Source organism: Phocoena sinus, chromosome 19, assembly GCF_008692025.1.
Source record: "Phocoena sinus isolate mPhoSin1 chromosome 19, mPhoSin1.pri, whole genome shotgun sequence".
In the NCBI taxonomy this organism is placed as follows: Eukaryota; Metazoa; Chordata; class Mammalia; order Artiodactyla; family Phocoenidae; genus Phocoena; species Phocoena sinus.
In genome coordinates, this window is record NC_045781.1 from 52,834,157 (window position 1) to 52,856,360 (window position 22,204).

The following is a 22,204-nucleotide window of genomic DNA, read 5'->3' on the forward strand; positions in this document are numbered from 1 at the left end:
GATCATCCAAGATGAAAATAAATAAGGAAATACAAACTCTAAATGATACATTAAACAAGATGGACTTAATTGATATTTATAGGACATTCCATCCCCAAACAACAGAATACACTTTCTTCTCAAGTGCTCGTGGAACATTCTCCAGGATAGATCATATCCTGGGTCACAAATCAAGCCTTCCATACCTTCCTAGATTAGTTTAGATAACGGATTATCTACTTCATTGACTTGTGTTTGTGTTTTTCCCTTAAAACAACCTCGCTCTTGCATTTATTTTGTATTTGGGTTTACCAGTTCAGCCATTTCTTAATTTATCTTCAGTCTTTCCTTAGCCTTTTGTTCTTTTTATTACTCCTTGTGTTTGGATACATAATTTATGTATTTCATTTTTGTGTGCTAATACAAATGGGACTGTATACATAGGCTGTACACAGACAGAGGGCCTGGGGCCAATGGGCTTCACTCTTCTGAAACACCCTTGATAAAAAGAGATTTGGCAGGTGCCCAGGACTTAGGCCAGCGGTCAGCTGCTTGCTTGAGGGGATGGGATAAAAGTGGATACAGCCCTGCAGCCAGGACACAGACAGGGTTAGTAGTATTCCTGAGAACCTAGAGCCCCGGACTATCACTGCAACGCTGCTGGCCCTGCCCTTGGGAGTCCCCCATTTAGAGCATTCAGAAAACCAGATGCCTGTGTGTAGACTGAGGGAGGAAAGAAACTTCCCCTTCCAGATGAGCTTGCATGTTAACATTTTAACACTCGAGGAAAATAATGCTAATATAGCTCACAAGCACAAAAGCAAGAGAATTGACTCCAGCGAATCTGAAAATAACTTTGACATTTTAAAAAAAATTTTAAAGGGAACCCAGTGGATGCATGGATTTTAAAAAGAGCCACCCTTCTTAAAATTAATCAGAAAAGGTAGGAATGAAAGGACCAATAAAGAAATCCCTGGAAAGACGAATTGAAAAGTCCTGAAAAAAGGTTTTAAAGATTAATAAGTAGGAAATTACAGAATGGGTACAGTTACGGAAAGAATTAATAAATGTGAAGATTGTGTTTGGGGAATTTGCTTTAATACAGCAAGACAAGGTAAAAATACTAAAAGGGCAAAAAGAAAAAAAAAAAAGCGTAAAATGAGAAGCTCTAACACTGGAATAACCATGGCTGAGAATGTTCCAGCATTGAAGAGACAAGCACCCTCCAGCTATAAACAGAGCAGCATAGAGACCCACATACAGGCGTATTCTACTGAAATGGCAGAATACAGAGTAAAGAGAAAAGTATAAAAGAAAAGACAGATTAACTACAGACGACTGACACATCACAGCAGTGCTTCCATGTATAGCAATAGCAGCCTGAAGACTAAGGGTACCTTCAGCATGCCTTAGCTACACAGCTGTGGGTCTAGATATTCCACATCCTAAGAGCTACCATTCAAGAGCGAGGGCAAAATGAAGGTATTTTCAGAAATGCAAAGACAGATAATTTAGTACTAATAAACTTTGCTAAAAGAATGACCATGGTAAGCAAGAAGGAATGTAATGCAAGAAGCAATGGTGAGAACAATTGGTAAGATACATGTATTAGAAAACAGAAATAACCATTGACTTGGAAAAGAAAAACTAAATTTTTGTGACAACTCAGACTCAAAAGAAAGCCAGGAAATAATTATCACAAAATTCTAGGAGGGAAGGAGGGAGTCTTGATTGGGAGGGGTACATAGAGTAGATCATGCTCTGTTTCTTGACTTGCTGGTGTCTCCATAGCTGTTTGCTTTATAGTTATTCACTAAACTGTATATATGTTTTACGTACTTTTCTGAATGTATGTTGTGTCTCATAGGACTAAATTATATCACAGCTGTAAATGCTTTGGGATTCAGAAAAGGAGACAAAGCCCTGCAATTTTAAAAGCATTAGTGGAAAAGGTGTATTTTTTTTTTTACATCCCTATTGGAATATAATTGCTTTACAATATTAGTTTCTGCTGTATAACAAAGTGAATCAGCCGTATGCATATAGCCCCTATAGCCCCTCCCTCTTGAGCCTCCCTCCCACCCTCCCTATCCCACCTCTCTAGGTGGTCACAAAGCACTGAGCTGATCTCCCTGTGCTATGCGGCTGCTTCCCACTAGCTATCTCTTCTACATTTGGTAGGGTATATACATCAGTGCTACTCATCATTACATATATGAAAGCAACATAAGTTGTTTTCTTCTAGGCGGGAGAGCAGGTGAAAAGAGACCATTTGTACTACAGCGTGAAGAGTTCAATGTGGCTTTCGTTTTGTTTTGCTTTAGTTTTAATAGGAAGGAAAGCTGGTCTCCTTGAGGAAGGATAAACGTTTAAGAGAAGTCACTATGGACCCTTGCCAGTGCCTCACTCAGTACGTTGAATCAGTTACCAAGAACCACCCATTTTACCTCCACTCCTTGTGCAAAGACAATCATCGTTTTACTCCTCGGCACTGTGCCAGTGGCTAGAATAACCTTTACCATCTCTCTCCCCACTCTCCAAAGTCAGAGTTCTAGCTGTTACCCCGGGGGCATCCATGATGGTTTGTTAGGTCGTTAAGGTGAGAAAAAAATTTCAGACCAAGCTATGGTCTGAGCCACGTTTTATAAAAATAAATGACAAAAGAAGCCCACTTGTGTATATGGATGCCCGTTTTTGTAGCCCTGGAGTCTCTCGACCTACTGCACCAGTGGTAACAGCTACTAGACCCACCCCCTGAGTAGCCATCCTTTGCACAATAGAGACCTTTTAAAAACATCAGTGAGGCAACACACCCTCCTCCTCCCATGCTGAAATACAAACACCTTACCCGATAAGATTTTTTTTTCCCCCTTAGCATAATGGGGGAATATTTTGGCTCGGACAACTGCAGGGTTTAGGAGTAGGGCTTGTTACAGTCATGGCTGGATCCAGGTGCTCTCCCAGTGGCTCTGTTTCCCTCTCTTTCTCGACGCGATAGCAAAGGGACCGCTAGCAACTGGAAACAATCATCATCACTCTTTCCACTGATCCCCAAGAAAAGAAACTTGCTTTCTACCAAGAGCACTGACCAGAGGCCCAGGGCTGCTACCCATCTGCCTGGGTTGGGTCACACGCCTGGGGGCGGCGGTGACAGGGGAGTCGTCATTACTGGCCAGAGTGACAAGCCCATCTCTGGGGGTATATAGCCTAATGTTTCCCTGCCTCTTTTTGCCACAGCAGGGGTGACTAGTTTATTGAGCTATAATTCGTATACCGTACATTCCACCCACTTAAAAGCATACAGTTCAGTCGTTTTTAGTCTATTCAGCGTTGTGTAACCATCATCATGACCAGTTTGGGAATATTTTCATCACCCCAGAAAGCAACTCCTGTTCATTAGCTGTCTCCACTCACTCCAGCTCCCAGGCCACCACTAATCTACCTCCCATGCAGGCTGCCCTCTGCCTCACCTGCTGTGTTCCACTATAAGCCTTTGCATTTGGAAGAGAGCCAGAAGGTGACACAGACCCACAAGAGAACAGACTTAAGAAACAGGATCAGTGGGCAGTGCATTTGTTATTTCAGTGTTTCACAATAAAGCTCCCCCTCCTCGAGAACCAGAGTTTCTAAACTGCTTGCTTCCCATGGAGTAAGTGACTGCAAGTTTATCTTTGGTTAAAAGAGGCCCTAGATTTTCTGGGAAGGTCCCAGCAGATGACAGGTCTGCCCTGTGCTCCCTTCCCTCACACCCTCCGGTGCCATGCCCCACATCCTGGTTTGGAGGCTACTGTGCCCACACGGTTGTTCTCACCTCTGTTCTCCAGGAGAGCGAAGAGGAGCTTTACTCCTCCTGCCGCCAGCTGCGGAGGCGGCAAGAAGAACTGAACAACCAGCTCTTTCTGTACGACACACACCAGAACTTGCGCAGCGCCAACCGGGATGCCCTGGTCAGAGAGTTCAACGTCAACGAGAACCAGCTGCAGCTGTACCAGGAGAAGTGCAACCGCAGGTGGGTCAGCCCCCCGCCCGCAGACCCTGTAGCCACTGTGATGTTGGGCCCTGGGGCCAGGGCTGCGGGAAAGCCTCCATCTTTAGAAATCCTGATACCCTTGACTCTACTTCTCTTTGCTCCATCAGTTACTTAGAGTTAGAGCTTAAGCATCTGCACCTTCCCTAAGCCGAACTGTCCTCACGAGACGGACACTTGAGTGTCAGAGTGCAAATAAGCCACGACCACTACTGTTTAAGGAACGCTTCTAGACTTCCCAAGCATGGGCTAGTCCAGTGGTCCCTAGATCGAAACAGAATCCCTCCCCCTCCACAACAAGGGATGCTTTGAATTGTGCTACGGACGCGTAAGGAGGCCCAGCCACGTGTGCCCGGCAGTCCTGCTCCACCAAGAGCTATCGTGAAGAAACGCCAGCAGCAACCTCCCTTGCAGACAGCATGGAGACTCCTTACCCATGTTACTTTCATTTCATCTTGACCACGCCTACACAGTAGCAGTGACCCCAGGACAACGACCAGTGAGGAAACAGATCCATGGAAGTTACGTGTCTTTGCCAGGGACTCGCTTCTCCCAACTCTGCCCTGTACCCTGCAGCCCCGAATATCCTGCACATGTGTGGACAGAGAAATGTCAGCGTTCAGCACGTGGCCCATGTCCTAGACTAATGGATGACGGTGAAATCTGTTTCATTTCAGGTTAAGAGAGAAGAGAGTCAGCAACAGCAAGTTCTACTCATAGAAGCCGGGCTCCATGCGTAAAGGTGTCGTGTGCGCGCGTGTGTTTGCATGTAGGACTGTGTGCTCTCTTCGGACCCTGGGAACATGCTCATGTGTGAGGTCATCCTCTCCTCAAGCCTGTCAGCGAGATGACGTTTCTGAAGTCGACCCAAGTGGCATGAGTTGGGGTAATTTCCTGGTAACTTTCTCGTCTTGGACAATTTCTTAACTTATAGTCTCTATAGAGGACCCCCAAAACCTGCTCACATTCGGCCTCTCGTGTTCCAGACCTCACTGAATAAAAGCAATGCAACTCTTGATCGGTTAGAGCTTCTATGCACGACCTGTAGCGTGAGCAGGGTTCCTTCCCCGGCCCCTAAAGACCCAGGTAACTGACTTCCACAGAAGATGAGCCCCATCTCTAAGGAACTCATTCATTCGATTCTGGAAACGATCTGAACACACTTAAGGCCATCAGAATTTACCAGGGCCCAGAGAGGAGCCCTCGCCCTGCCCCGGGTCAAAGCACTTTAACTGCCACCAGCAGGCTGAACCCACCTGCTGCCATACACGGCACGGGGCTGGGGGTGGAGCCCATCCAGTAAGACAGAGACTTGCTTCGTGACTGGGGCAGTGGGGGTCAAGGGTGGAAATCTTACAGAGCTGATCAGAGCCCCTGAAGGCGCGGCCAGCTTCTCACTCACCCCTGCTCCGTCCACTTATGAGCTGGCTGCATAGCCACAGGGAAGCTCCGGGGCTGCAGCTGTCCACAGGCAAGAGGTCACTCACTGCTTAAACGGTGTGATACAGGGTAGGCTCTCTGGATTATCCAGTTTTCTGGAGCAGTGAGCGAAGCCTTAGGAAACTACAGAGAATCTCAGATTCGGCCACCCACAAAGGGGCAGACTCACCTAGGACAAGATGATCCTCCTCTACATCTCGAGATGCAGTTTAATGATCCATATACAGTGTGATGCTTTAATAAGGCTTTTTCAAGGCGAGGATAGTGTGCGGGGGGTGGGGAGTGGTCCGTAGAGCCACAACTTGGTCAGAGGGAACTGAGAACTAACTTAGGAGACAAAAGGGAACTATGGGAAACAAGTGACTGCTGGGGAGCCACAAACCAGCAGTCAGTCTTGGTGGCTTTACTTGGATGGAACTGTGTCCTAGAAATCCACTCCGCCCGCCCCTTATTATCCTGGGTTTAGCATGCACGAATTAGCTGGAGAGTGCCTTAAAGGCAGCCATGCTCTGTCTCATCAAAAGACCCCATCCCTCCATTCCACGCAAGTTCATCAAGTACTTCCATACACCAAGCACTGTGCCAAAGTTCATCAAGTACTTCCATACACCAAGCACTGTGCCAAAGTCTGGGGGTTCCAGGTCTTAAAAAATTTAAGGGAAGAAAAAAAAAAAAAGCCACGGTTACCGGTCTCATGGAACCTATCCACGTGCTTCTAAAAGAAATGCGTTTTCTCTTTCATGAAGCCCTGAGTATACCTAACAGCCTCACCTTGGCCAGGATGCTCTTATTACTTAGTTATTCCTTGAGTTGGAGTTGCTATTTTATTTGGCAGCCAGCAACTGAGGGAAGAACATTCCCGATGGTAGCAAATGTTCAAATCAACATTCAAGAAAGGTTAGATGGAAAAGGCACTGAATTGAACACTGCATGGAGGGAATTTTCAGACTCTGTAGCCAGTGCCCCATTGGCTGTTGGCCAGGAAGCCACTGGAGCCTAATTATTGCACCTCCAGCCACAAGCCCCTTTTGGCTCCAGCATTACCTCTACAAGCTCAGGCGTTCATGTCATTACCTGTTTTCAGCTAGGGATGAATAAAAGACATAAACCTTCCACCTCACTCCATTTTAAAGCCAAAAGGTAAGACCAGGATCCCCTTTCTGCTTAAAATGGATTTTCTGCTACTGTGTCAAAAAAAATTAAGAAGTGGTAGCACAGAAGGCAGAAGCTAAGCATCTTTTTCAGCTGCTATCATCTCGTAGAATCCATACCGAGCCATACTCATGCAGAGACAGCAGGCACATGAGAGGGTTTATACTCTCAGTGGTGCTGGGAAGAACCCTCTCCCCTAAAACCGGCTCCTGCTCCTCCGTGCTACAGTGACTTGAATCCACCATTAGAGAATATTTGCTTTGGCACTACACTCTCCCCTTAATAGGGTAACACATTAATCTGGTTCTTGGTGCTGGTAGGATTCTCTAGGTTGAGACACAGAGAAAGTGAGGGGCCCAGATGCCACATAACCTAAGTATAAAATATCTAGCTGAGATTGTGGTTTAACAGCCATGTAATGAGCACAGCCAGTTCAGGTCAAGGAGAATCGTGATTGATAGGAACAACCTGAAATAGCAGGAACATCGACGGAGTCAAGCCATGATCGCTATGTGTAAAATAGTCTTTATCCTAATTGAGAAAGGAAATGGTGAACATCCGTTATTACGTGGAAATATAAATGGAGGAGGCTGGTTAGATCATTTGGGTTTGTGAAATTTAGGTTACAGAAAGTTAATTTCTCTACTGTAAAGCTTGGCTATTCTCATGTGCACAGTGAAAAGGGGTGTAGAATATCCCTTTCCCAAATTTGATCTGAGAACGCTTTTGCCAACAAACATCTTACGGGACTAGTTACAGTGGAATACATTTGAGGACCTGCTGCTCTATTAATTAAGAAGGCGACATCATCTAATAATTTATATGCTTTATGACATAGTTAAATAAAAACTAAACTTAAGCCCCCAAGGCCAATAATTTTTAAAGTGGGCCAGTCTTACCCCTAGCAATCTACCAGACCCTTCCAAGGAGTTAGTTTTAGGGGATCAATTTTCAGATCCTCCCCTTCCTATTGTACTCCTTCCTAAGATTCATCTGCCCGAGAAAATGCCCTTTTCTCTCCTTACCGAAGAAACCATCTTTCCCCATAGTCAGTCTGACTGTAGAGCATGTCTCAAGATGTAAACATCAAAATATGGTGTTTGGAAAGTGAGAGCCTCTTAACAGGATACAAATCCTTCTGCAATGCTGGTGGTTCCCAATTCTTTGCTTTCAACAAAATTGAAGGAACACCCAAGATTTCTGAGTATTTATTTTAGCATGTAGTTCTGAAGGAGTTGGAAGAATTCAGCTACGCTGCTGTCACATAATTCCTTCTGTTCCCATCTATCTCTGTGAAAGACCACCAATATTTCCACACATAAAATCGAAAAGGGAGAATAGAAGTGATACTGTACCGTGACAATTCTAACAAAGATAATATTAATCTATACAGAGGTGAAATAGTTGGAGGGAGAAGCCTTCTTCAGCTCCTTAAGTGATACATTGCCAATGAAATTTTACTGTGTTTATTTAGTACTTTATTAAAATGTGCACCCTATTTATTTATTAAACTCAGTCCAGAGGAAGTTTAAAATATGTAAGAGCCTTATGATGACAGGATACGTAATTTTGTTACAGATATGCAACTAAACAACATAAAAGCCAAGAATAACTGGGCTAAAATTTTGAGGGGGAAGTAGAATAAAAATACAAATTCAGTGAGTAAAAATGAAAAATGTAGCATTTCCTACCATTAAAAAGTTGCCTTGTTTAATTTTTTGAAAGGATGGTAGTGGCTACCACCTATTGTACTTAGAGCCTCTTGGCTAAATTTAAAGGGGATGTAACCATTTTGCAGCATCTACAGCATGCCGGCACTTCGATCCTTTGCAACTATTTAGGATGAGAAATTTTAGACATCTATTTGGAAATGTGTAAGGGCATACACCGGTTTTCAAAATTCACTGCTGAGGTCTCTGAACATAAAATTTTACAGTCGTTGATCTAGGGCCACTAAGGATGAGTCGTATTTGGAAATAAGAAGGACAGCTAAAAGGGGCTCTACTTCTTTTAATTTTCAGAAGGAATGTAGCTGAACTTTCTACTTAGGTGACATCTAACTTTTTGGAGACAACCCTAAAAGCTATATTCTTGCCAACAGAAAGCTAATAAGTAGATGAAGAAATATGCAGAATTACAAAACTGGCATTTGAAGAATACTCAGTGATTTGTCTCAGGCTTTTCGTTCTCAAAATATTTTCTTCTTGAAGAGCCAGCTTCTACGGTGATCCTGTCTCAGAAGTGTCCATATTTCTTACTTTTTGCTAGGCTTTAAGAAGATGCATTTGTAAATGTGTTTCATTATTAAAGCTTAATTTATTTTTTATGTAGTGTGTGCTTGTGTGTACACAGAAGATCGTGTGAATGAGTTACACAAATGTTGGCTGTTGTTAACGTGAAAGTTTAACGGCTGTGTCACATTTAAAAAAAATAAAATTTGGTCTCATTGAATACAGCAATCTACCCGGAAGCATCTCGTTGTTATTGTTTTTAAATGCTATTCACTTTTTTTGTTCTCCTAAAAACAAGAAATAGGTCAGTCACAAGATAGGTACAGTTACAATTCTCTTTAAACAATCGGTTTTTCTATCCTTTACTCTTTTCTCTAGGTTACTGGTCTTCCTTTCAGCAAAAGCTCACTCTATGTAGAAACCCAAGTTTCAAAAACTAACACATGGCCACTCTGCAATTTGTCAATCTTTGGAAGAATGCTCTGTGCTAGAGGGGCAATAATGTTACTAAAAACACCTGTATTTCTCGACTAAGTGATAGGGCACAGGAGAGCTGTCAGCCATTGTATTTTCCTGTCATCAAGTCCCGTTTGCAGGAAGCCACACTGTGTACCTTACAACTGTTTTATCCCCAGCCCTCATCCACTGATGACTGGACGAGTCACCCTGGTCCAAAAACTTGAGAACAATCTATGACCAACCCTTGCACTTGAAGGTAAACAGGGAGGAGTAAAAAGCAAAGGAATTAGAACTGCTAAAAGGTCATTTTTTAAAAACAGATAAAATCATAGCTCTCATAAAGATATAAAATTGAACACATGTCCAAAAATTTATTTAACTCCTTTATTAACAAAGGAACCAAGAAAATGTTACAACTGGTTCAAAGGAGAATTCAAAGAACAATACATGTTTAGGCTACCAGCTGTCCTGATTATCTGATTCTACACCTTCCACTGTGAGTAATTCAGATGATTCTTGCCCCTAGAAATGCAAATTGTGTCCAGTGGAAACTCAGTTGATCATTGGCTGTGAGTCAGTACTCACAGTTTTTGCCATTTATTTATTTATTTATATCTATTAAGCAAATTCATTTTAGCATCACCAATAGACACGAAATCTGACCCCTACTTACACCACACAAAAATCAAGCCCAGTTAGGGCTTCCCTGGTGGCACAGTGGTTAAGAATTCGCCTGCCAATGCAGGGGACACGGGTTCGATCCCTGCTCCAGGAAGATCCCACGTGCCACAGAGCAACTAAGCCCGTGCACCACAACTACTGAGTCTGCCCTCTAGAGCCCGCGTGCTGCAACTACTGAGCCTGCACGCCTAGACCCCGTGCTCCGCAACGAGAAGCCATCGCGATGAGAAGCCTAGGCACCACGACGAAGAGTAGCCCCCGCTCGCTGCAACTGGAGAAAGCCCACGCTTAGCAATGAAGACCCAACGCAGCCAAAAAAAAAATCAAGCCCAGTTAAGATTACAAAGCAAAATGGAGAAGATAAAACAGTAGCAGTTGCAGAAGGCATTCACAATCTTAGAGTAGAGAGCAGTTGCTTCAGCAGAACACCAAAAGCACTACCCCTGAAGGAAGACAAAATTAGACTCTGCTAGAGCTCCGAGCTGCTGTTTATCAGAACATATAATTAGTAGAATGGAAAGGCAAGCAACAGGATGGAAGAAGACATTTGTAACAATCTATCTGACAAAGAACCTCAGTCAAAATGTGACTCCATCCCTCTAAATCAATAACATAATTCATTAGGGAAAGGTGTATTTCATAAACAAGCACCTCACAAGAGTACATCCAAATGGCTGACAGGCAAATGAAAAGATGCTTACTCATTATCTGTAAGAGAAAATGCAAATTAAGACAATAAGATACCACTAATTGCTTACTGGAGTGGCAAAAACTGAAAAGCCTAACAATACTATCAATTGCTAGCAAGAATGTAGGGCAACTGGTTGCTCTGTAAATTGGTAGCAAACTACATTGTAAAGACGTTTGACTCTCTCTACCGAGGGTAACCGCGTGCATACCCTATGACCAGCAATTCCACTCCTCAAGAGTTGGCCCTCAGTATCTGCGGGTTCCGCATCCGTGGATTCAACAAAACTTCAGGTAATGTACTATGTTTCCAATCCACACTGGCTGAATCTGCAGGAGCCAAATCCGCGGATAAGGCGGGCCGACTATGAGACTTAAGCATCCTGGGAGTATTGTAGCACAGCAGGTCCTAAAACCAGTCCCCCACAGATACTGAGGGACAACTGTATACCTACTAGAAGTGCATACCTATGCCTCCAGAGGACATGTACAAGACTGTCTGTAGCTGTGATTCACACGAGGCAAAACCTGAAAGAGTTCTACTGTCCATCTACTGCACAACTGTTAAACTGTGTGTCTTTACACAATGGAGCAAACACAGCGACTACAAATCACTGAGCTGTAAGAGCATGGATGGATCTCACAACTATAATTTGAGTGGAGGGAGCTACATACACTCAAAGATAGCAAAGGAAAAAAAATGGAACAACACAAATTAGGAGGAGGACATGCAGGAAAATGCAGGCTATTTGAAAGATGGAATAGTATAAGGAGGTGAAATGGAATGGAGCTCAGCACATATACACAACATGGATACATTTAAACAATACAGTTTGAGAAAAGCGAAATGCAGAACCATGCATACCCAGTGATACCATTTATACACACTTAAAAAACGACATGCAAAACAATATTACATATTGCTTGTAACAGACATATGGATAGGTAAACGTATACAAATGGACAGAGAGGAACATTCAAAAGTCAAGACAATGATTGTGTTGGAGGGAAGGCAGAGTGAGATAAGAAAAGGTAGTTTTAGCTCTATAGTGTGTTTTATTTCTTTTTTAAATATTGGAAGTGCTGCTCTGCTTGGAAGAAATGTAAAAGCAGGCTTGCTTACAAAGAACTTATACCGATCCTCCTCAAACTCTTCCTAAAGAATGAACAGGAAGGAACACTCCCAAAGACATTCTATGAAGCCACCATCACCCTGATACCAAAACCAAAGACACTACCAAAAAAGAAAATTACAGGCCAATATCTTTGATGAATGTAGTCCCCCAAATTCTCAACCAAACATTAGCAAACCGAATCCAACAACACTTAAAAATGTCATACACCAAGACCAAGTTGGATTCATCCCAGGGTCACCAGGATGGTTCAACACACACAAATCAATCAATGTGATACACCACGTCAACAAAAGAAAGGACAAACACCACATGATCACCTCAGTAGATGCAGGAAAAGTATCTGACAAAATTTAACATCCATTCATGATAAAAACTCTTACCAAAGTGGGTATAGAGGGAACACATCTCAACATAATAGAAGCTTTTCATGACAAACCCACAGCCAATATAACACTTAAAAGCTGAAACACTTCCCGCTAATATCTGGAACAAAACAAGGATGCCCACTCTCACCACTTCTTTTCAACGTAGTATTGGAAGTCCTAGCCACAGCAGTCAGACAAGAAAAAGAAAGAAAAGGTATTCAAATTGGTAGGGAAGAGCTCATATTGTTATTATATGCAAATGACATGATACTACATACAGAAAACCCTGAAGACTCCACACAAATACTACTAGAACTGATAAACAAATTCAGCAAGGTAGAAGGACAAAGATTAACATACAGAAATTGGCTGCATTTCTTTACACTAAAAATGAATTATCAGAAAAGGAATGTAAACAAACAATCCCTTTTAAAGTCAAAAAAACAATAAAATAATAAACCTCAGCAAAGACGTGAAAGATGTATATGCCGAGAAATACGAAACGTTAATAAAGGAAATTAACGAGAATTCAAAGAAATGAGAAGATATCCAGTGCTCTTGGATTAGAAAAATTAATATTTTCTAAATGGCAATACAATCCAAAGTAATCTATAGATTTAATGTGATCCCTATCAAATTACCCATGACATTTTTCACAGAACTAGAAAAAATAATCCTAAAATTTATATGGAACTATAAAAGACCCAGAATTGCCAAAGCAATCCTGAGGAAGTAGAACAAAGCAGGAGGGATAACCCTCCCAGACTTCAGACAATACTGTGAATATTGTAATACAGTAATCGGCACAAAAACAGACATATGGATCCATGGAACAAAATAGGGAGCCCAGAAATAAACACACACACCCACACTCAATTGTTCTTCCACAAAGGAGGCAAGAATATAAAATGAGAAGAAGACAGTCTCTTCAGCAAGTGGTGCTAGGAAAGTTGGACAGCTGCGTGTAAATCAATGAACTTGGAACACACGCTCATACCATGCACAAAAATAAGCTCAAAAAATGGCTTAAAGACTTACACGTAAGATATGACACCATAAAACTCCTAGAAGAGATCATAAGCAAAACATTCTCTGACATAAAGTGTACCAATGTTTTCTTAGGTCCATCTCCCAAGACAAGAGAACTAAAAACAAAAAATAAACAATGGGACCTAATCAAACTTACAGGCTTTTGCATAGCAAAGGGAACCGTGAAAAAGACAACATATGGAATGGGAGAAAATATATGCAAATGAGGGGACAAGACAAGGGCTTAATTTCCAAATTATACAAACAGTTCATACAACTCAACAACAAAAAAACAAAAAACCCAACTGAAAAATATGCAGAAGACCTTAACTGATATTTCTACAAAAAAGACACACAGATGACCAGTAGGCACATGAAAAGATGCTCACCATCACTAATTATTAGAGAAATGCAAATCAAAACTACAATGAGGTACCACCTCACATCAGTCAGAATGGTTGTCATTAAAAAGTCTACAAATAACAAATGCTGGAGAGGGTGAGGCAGAAAGGGAACCCTCCTACACTGCTGGTGGCAATGTAAATTGGTACAGCCACTGTGGAGAACAGTATGGAGGTTCCTTAAAAAACTAAAAACAGAACTACCATAGGACCCAGCAGTCCCACTCCTGGGCATATACCCAGACAAAACAATAATTCAAAAAGATACATGCAACCCTATGTTCATAGCAGCGCTATTTACAATAGCCACAACACGGAAATAACCTAAATGTCCATCAACAGATGAATGGATGAAGAAGATATGGTACATATAGAAAATTGAATATTACTCAGCCATCAAAAAGAATGAAATAATGCCATCTGCAGCAACATGGATGGACCTAGAAGTAAGTGAAGTAAGTCATACAGAGAAAAACAAATACCATACAATATCACTTATATACAGAATCTAAAATACAAGGCACACCACATCTATGAAACAAAAACAGATTCACAGACATAGAGAACAGACTTGTGGTTGCCAAGGGAGAGGTAGGGAGGAAGGAAGGAATGGTACTTTGGGATTAGCAGATGCAAGCTATTATATACAGCATGGATAAACAACAACGTCCTACTGTATAGCACAGGGAACTATATTCAATATCCTGCGATGAACCATAATGGAAAAGAATATGAAAAAGAATATATATATATATGCATAACTGAGTCACTTTCCTGTACAGAAGAAATTAACACAACATTGTACATCAACTATACTTAAATAAAATTGAAAAAACAAAAAAGAACTGGCACCTGAACAGTACACTAAATTTTAAAAACTGCTTAAAAAAAAACGGGGGGAGGCCTTCAAGATGGCGGAGGAGTAAGAAGTGGAGATCACCTTCCTTCCCACAAATACATCAGAAATACATCTACATGTGGAACAACTCCTACAGAACACCTACTGGATGCTGGCAGTAGACCTCAGACCTCCCAAAAGGCAAGGAACTCCCCACGTACCTGGGCAGGGCAAAAGAAAAAAGAAAAAAACAGAGACAAAAGAATAGGGGTGGGACCTACACCACTGGGAGGGAGGTGTGAAGGAGGAAAAGTGTCCACACACTACGAAGCCCCTTCACTGGCAGAGACGGGGGTGGCGAGGAGGAAGCTTCGGAGCCACGGAGGAGAGCGCAGCAACAGGGGTGCAGAGGGCAAAGCAGAGAGATTCCCGCACAGAGGATCGCTGCTGACCAGCACTCACCAACCTGAGAGGCTTGTCTGCTCAGGAGCTGAGGCTCAGGCTTCAGAGATCAGATCCCAGGGAGAGGATGGCGGTTGGCTGCGTGAACACAGCCTGAAGGGGGCTAGTGTGCCACAGCTAGCCGGGAGGGAGTCCGGGAGAATGTCTGGAACTGCCTAGGAGGCAAGAGACCATTGTTTTGGGGTGCGCGAGGAGAAGGAATTCAGAGCACCGCCTGAATGAGCTCCAGAGACCGGTGCGAGCCGCGGCTATCAGCGCGGACCCCAGAGACGGGCATGGGACGCTAAGGCTGCTGCTGCAGCCACCAAGAAGCCTGTGTGCAAGCACAGGTCACTATCCACACCTCCCCTCCCGGGAGCCTGTGCAGCCCGCCACTGCCAGCGTCCTGTGATCCAGGGACAACTTCCCCGGGGAGAACACACAGCATGCCTCAGGCTGGTGCCAACGTCATGCCGGCCTCTGCCGCCACCGGCTTTCTCCTCATTCCGTACCCCTCCCTCCCCATGGCGTGAGTGAGCCAGAGCCCCCGAATCAGCTGCTCCTTTAACCCCGTCCTGTCTGAGCAAATAACAGACACCCTCAGGCGACCTACACACAGAGGCGAGGCCGGATCCAAAGCTGAACCCCAGGAGCTGTGCGAACAGAGAAAGGGAAATCTCTCCCAGCAGCCTCAGGAGCAGCAGATTGTATCACCACCATCAACTTGATGTACCTGCATCTGTGAAATACCTGAATAGACAACGAATCATCCCAAAATTGAGGCAGTGGACTTTGGGAGCAATGATATATATATTTCTTTCCTTTTTCTCTTTTTGTGAGTGTGTATGTGTATGCTTCTTTGTGTGATTTTGTCTGTAGCGCTTTGCTGTTAACATTTGTCCTAGGGCTCTGTCTGTCCATTTTGTTTTTTGTCTTTTTGTTTTTTTTTTACTATAGTTAGTTTTTAGAGCTTGTTATCATTGGTGGATTTGTTTTTTGGTTTGGCTGCTCTCCTTTCTTTTTTTTTTCCTTTTTTTAATTACTTTTAATTTTTTTTATTTTTAATAATTATTTTTGAGTTTAATAACGTTCTTTTATTTTACTTATTTATTTATTTATTTATTTATTTTTCTCCTTCCTTTTCTTCTGAGCTGTGTAGCTGACACGGTCTTGGTGCTCTGGCCAGGTGTCAGGCCTGTGCCTCTGAGGTGGGAGAGCTGACTTCAGGACATTGGTCCACCAGTGACCTCCCAACTATACGTTATATCAAATGGCAAAAGCTCTCCGAGAGATCTCCATCTCAACGCTAAGACCCAGCTCCACTCAAAGACCATGAAGCTACAGTGCTGGACACCCTATGCCAAACAACTAGCAAGACAGGAACACAACCCCACCCATTAGCAGAGAGGCTGCCTCAAACCATAATAATGTCACAGACACCCCAAAACACACCACCGGATGCGGTCCTGCCCACCAGAAAGCCAAGATCCAGCCTCATCCTCCAGAACACAGGCACCAGTCCCCTCCACCAGGAAGCCTACACAACCCACTGAACCAACCTCAGCCACTGGGGGCAGATACCAAGAACAATGGGAACTACGAACCTGCAGCCTACGAAAAGGAGACCCCAAACACAGTAAGTTAAGCAAAATGAGAAGACAGAGAAACACACAGCAGATGAAGGAGCAAGGCAAAAACCCACCCGACCTAACAAATGAAGAGGAAACAGGCAGGTCTACCTGACAAAGGATTCAGAGTAATGATAGTAAAGATGATCCAAACTCTTGGCTATAGAATGGAGAAAATGCAAGAAATGGTTAACAAGGACCTAGAAAAACTAAAGAGCAAACAAACAATGATGAATAACACAACAAATGAAATTAAAGTTCTCTAGAAGGAATCAATAGCAGAATAAATGAGGCAGAAAAACACATAAGTGACCTGGAAGATTAAATACTGGAAATAGCTACTGCAGAGCAGAATAAAGAAAAAAGAGTGAAGAGAATTGAGGACAGTCTCAGAGACCTCTGGGACAACATTAAATGCACCAACATTTGAATTATAGGGGTGCCAGAAGAAGAGAAAAAGAAAGGAAGTGAGAAAATATTTGAAGAGATTATAGTTGAAAACTTCCCTAATATTGGTAAGGAAATACTTAATCAAGTCCAAAAAGCACAGAGTCCCATACAGGATAAATCCAAGGAGAAACACACCAAGACACATACTAATCAAACTATCAAAAATTAAATGCAAAGAAAAAATATTAAAAGCAGCAAGGGAAAAACAACAAATAACATACAAGGGAATCCCCATAAGGTTAACAGCTGATCTTTCAGCAGAAACTCTGCAAGCCAGAAGGGACTGGCAGGACATATTCAAAGTGATGAAACGGAAAAAGCTACAACCAAGATTACACTACCCAGAAAGGATCTCATTCAGATTCGATGGAGAAACTAAAACTTTTACAGACAAGCAAAAGCTAAGAGAATTCGGCACCACCAAACCAGCTTTACAACAAATGCTAAAGAACTTCTCTAGGCAGGAAACAAAAGAGAAGGAAAAGGCCTCCAATAACAAACCCAAATCAATTAAGAAAATGGTAATAGGAACATACATATCAATAACTACCTTAAATGTAAATGGATTAAATGCTCCCACCAAAAGACACAGACTGGCTGAATGGATACAAAAACAGGACCTGTATATATGCTCTCTACTAGAGACCCACTTCAGACCTAGGGACACATACAGACAGCGAGAGGATGGAAAAAGATACTCCATGCAAAAGTAAATCAAAAGAAAGCTGGAGTAGCAATTCTTATATGAGACAAAATAGACTTTAGCATAAACACTATTACAACAGACAAAGAAGGACACTACATAATGATCAAGGGATCAATCCAAGAAAAAGATATAACAATTGTAAATATTTATGCACCCAACCTAGGAGCACCTCAATACATAAGGCAAATACTAACAGCCATAAAAGGGGAAATGGACAACAACACAATCATAGTAGGGGACTTTAACACCTCACTTTCACCAGTGGACAAATCATCCAAAATGAAAATAAATAAGGAAACACAAGCTCTAAATGATACACTAAACAAGATGGATTTAATTGATATCTGTAGGACATTCCAGCCAAAAACAACAGAATACATTTTCTTCTCAAGTGTGCATGGAACATTCCCCAGGATGGATCATATCTTGGGTCACAAATCAAGACTTGGTAAATTTAAGAATATTGAAATCCTATCAAGTATCTTTTCTGACCACAACGCTATGAGACTACACATCAATTACAGGAAAAAATTTGTAAAAAAAACAAATACATGGAGGTTAAACAACACACTATTTAATAACCAAGAGATCACTGAAGAAATCAAAGAGGAAATCAAAAAATACCTAGAAACAAATGACAATGAAAACACGACTACCCAAAACCTATGGGATGCAGCAAAAGCAGCTCTAAGCAGGAAGTTTAGAGCAATACAATCCTACCTCAAGAAACAAGAAACATCTCAAATAAACAACCTAACCTTACACCTAAAGCAATTAGAGAAAGAAGAACAAAAAAACTCCCAAAGTTAGGAGAAGGAAAGAAATCGTAAAGATCAGATCACAAATAAATGAAAAAGAAATGAAGGAAACAATAGCAAAGATCAATAAAACTAAAAGCTGGTTCTTTGAGAAGATAAACAAAATTGATAGACCATTAGCCAGACTCATCAAGAAAAAATGGGAGAAGACTCAAATCAATACAATTAGAAATGAAAAAGGAGAAGTAAAAACAGACACTGCAGAAATACAAAGGATCACGACAGATTACTACAAGCAACTATATGCCAATAAAATAAACTGGAAGAAATGCACAAATTCTTAGAAAAGCACAACCTTCTGACTCTGAACCAGGAAGAAACAGAAAATATAAACAGACCAGTCACAAACATTGACATTGAGACTGTGATTAAAAATCTTCCAACAAACAAAAGCCCAGGACCAGAGGAATTCACAGGCGAATTCTATCAAACATTTACAGAAGAGCTAACACCTATCCTTCTCAAACTCTTCCAAAATATAGCAGAGGGAGGAACACTCCCAAACTCATTCTACGAGGCCACCATCACCCTGATACCAAAACCAGACAAAGATGTCACAAAGAAAGAAAACTACAGGCCAATATCACTGATGAACACAGATGCAAAAATCCTCAACAAAATACTAGCAAACACAATCCAACAGCACATTAAAAGGATCATACACCATGATCAACTGGGGTTTATCCCAGGAATGCAAGAATTCTTCAATATACGCAAATCAATCCATGTGATACACCATATTAACAAATTGAACGAGAAAAACCATATGATCATCTCAATAGCTGCAGAAAAAGCTTTTGACAAAATTCAACACCCATTTATGATAAAAACCCTTCAGAAAGTAGACATAGAGGGAACTTACCTCAACATAATAAAGGCCATATATGAAAAAGCCACAGCCAACATCGTTCTCAATGGTGGAAAACTGAAAGCATTTCCACTAAGATCAGGAACAAGGCAAGGTTGCCCACTCTCACCACTATTATTCAACAAAGTTTTGGAAGTTTTTGCCACAGCAATCAGAGAAGAAAAAGAAATAAAAGGAATCCACATCAGAAAAGAAGTAGTAAAGCTGTCACTGTTAGCAGATGACATGATACTATACACAGAGAATCCTAAAGATGTTACCAGGAAACTACTAGAGCTAATCAATGAATTTGGTAAAGTAGCAGGGATACAAAATTAATGCACAGAAATCTCTTGCATTCCTATACACTAATGATGAAAAATCTGAAAGAGAAATTAAGGAAACACTCCCATTTACCACTGCAACAAAAAGAATAAAATACCTAGGAATAAACCTACCTAAGGAGACAAGACACCTGTATGCAGAAAAGTATAAGAGACTGATGAAAGAAATTAAAGATGATACCAACAGATGGAGATATATACCATGTTCTTGGATTGGAAGAATCAACATTGTCAAAATGACTATACTACCCAAAGCAATCTACAGATTCAATGCAATCCCTATCAAACTATCAATGGCATTTTTCACAGAAGTAGATCAAAAAATTTCACAATTTGTATGGAAGTACAAAAGACCCCGAATAGCCAAAGCAATCTTGAGACTAAAAACAGAGCTGGAAGAATCAGGCTCCCTGACTTCAGACTATACTACAAAGCTACAGTAATCAAGATAGTATGGTTCTGGCACAAAAAGAGAAATATAGATCAATGAAACCAGATAGAAAGCCCAGAGATAAACCCACGCACATATGGTCACCTTATTATTGATAAAGGATGCAAGAATATACAACGGAAAAAAGACAGCCTCTTCAGTAAGTGGTGCTGGGAAAACTGGACAGCTACATGTGAAAGAATGAAATTAGAACACTCCCTAACACCATACACAAAAATAAACTCAAAATGGATTAAAGACCTAAATGTAAGCCCAGACACTATAAAACTCTTAGAGGAAAACATAGGCAGAACACTCTATGACATAAATCACAGCAAGATCCTTTTTGACCCACCCCCTAGAGAAATGGAAATAAAAACAAAAGTTAACAAATGGGACCTAATGAAACTTAAAAGCTTTTGCACAGCAAAGGAAACCATAACCAAGACGAAAAGCCAACCCTCAGCATGGGAGAAAATATTTGCAAATGAAGCAACGGACAAAGGATTAATCTCCAAAATTTACAAGCAGCTCATGCAGCTCAATGTCAAAAAAACAAACAACCCAATCCAAAAATGGGCAGAAGACCTAAATAGACATTTCTCCAAAGAAGATGTACAGATAGCCAACAAACACATGAAAGAATGCTCGACATCAGTAATCATTAGAGAAATGCCAATCAAAACTACAATGAGGTATCACCTCACAGCAGTCTGAATGGCCATCATCAAAAAATCTGCAAACAATAAATGCTGGAGAGGGTGTGGAGAAAAGGGAACCCTCTTGCACTGTTGGTGGGAATGTACATTGATCTAGCCACTATAGAGAACAGTATGGAGGTTCCTTAAAAAACTAAAAATAGAACTACCATATGACCCAGCAATCCCACTACAGGGCATATACCCTGAGAAAACCATAATTCAAAAAGAGTCATGTACCACAATGTTCACTGCAGCTCTGTTTACAATAGCCAGGACATGGAAGCAACCTGAGTGTCCATCGACAGAAGAATGGGTAAAGAAGATGTGGCACATATATACAATGGAATATTATTCAGCCATAAAAAGAAATGAAATTGAGGTGTTTGTAGTGAGATGGATAGACCTAGAGTCTGTCATACAGAGTGAATTAACTCAGAAAGAGAAAAACAAATACTGTATGCAACACATATATATGCAATCTAAAAAAAAAAAGGTTATGAAGAACCTAGGGGCAGGACAGGAATAAAGACGCAGACGTAGAGAATGGACTTGAGGACATGGGGAGGGGCAGGGTAAGCTGGGACGAAGTGAGAGAGTGGCATGGACTTATATAATCACTACCAAAGGTAAAATAGATAGCTAGTGGGAAGCAGTCACATAGCACAGGGAGATCAGCTCGGTGCTTTGTGACCACCTAGAGGAGTGGGATAGGGAGGGTGGGAGGGAGGCACAAGAGGGAGGACATATGGGGATATATGTATACGTATAGTTGATTCACTTTGTTATACAGCAGAAACTAACACAACATGGTGAAGCAATTATACGCCAATAAAGATGTTTAAATAAATAAATAAAAGTATCCGTCACACACTCACTCACACACACACACACACACAAGCAGCACTGCTCTACCAAAGTGTATACAGGCATGCTCCCTCTCTCTCGTCCACAGGTGACCACCAAAACTGAAGAATATTTAACAATGGAATATAAAGGCAGGAGAAGGAGAGGTTCGGCGGGGGAGGGGGGCGGGGGTGGAGATCAGAGGGAGGAAGAGAGACTGAGGGAGACATACTAAAAGAAACAGTTATTATTAGCAGCTAATAATTCTGGGGAATGAGAAGATGCCGTTATATTATCTTTTTATTTTTCCTACTTTTAAAGTTTTATTTTCAAAAAGAATAGAAAGAGAGGAAGAAAAAAGTTATATAAAACGGTGAACCCGGCAAAGCTGAATAAAAGCTAAGCTGGTGTAGCACTGTTAAATCAGACAAATTACAATGCAAGGTAGGTACCACTAAGGGCAACATTTTACATTGACAACAAGAACACTGCCCCAAACTGTCATAGGCACAAACGTTTATGCTTTTCACAGCATAGCTTTGAAGAGCATAAAGCAGATTGGGAGAGAAAA

The 22,204-nt window shown here is 41.6% G+C and overlaps 1 protein-coding gene across 1 annotated transcript in view; it reads left to right on the forward strand.

Annotated features, from left to right (window-relative positions):
* Positions 1-5,022, forward strand: part of PLCG2 (phospholipase C gamma 2) — a 145,187-nt gene extending 140,165 nt beyond the window's left edge. Inside the window, 2 exon segments of the mRNA XM_032614793.1 lie at positions 3,804-3,988; positions 4,684-5,022. Of these exon segments, the coding sequence (XP_032470684.1) occupies positions 3,804-3,988; positions 4,684-4,726 (228 nt within the window). The 3' untranslated portion in view covers positions 4,727-5,022.
* Positions 5,023-22,204: the final 17,182 nt, after the last annotated feature.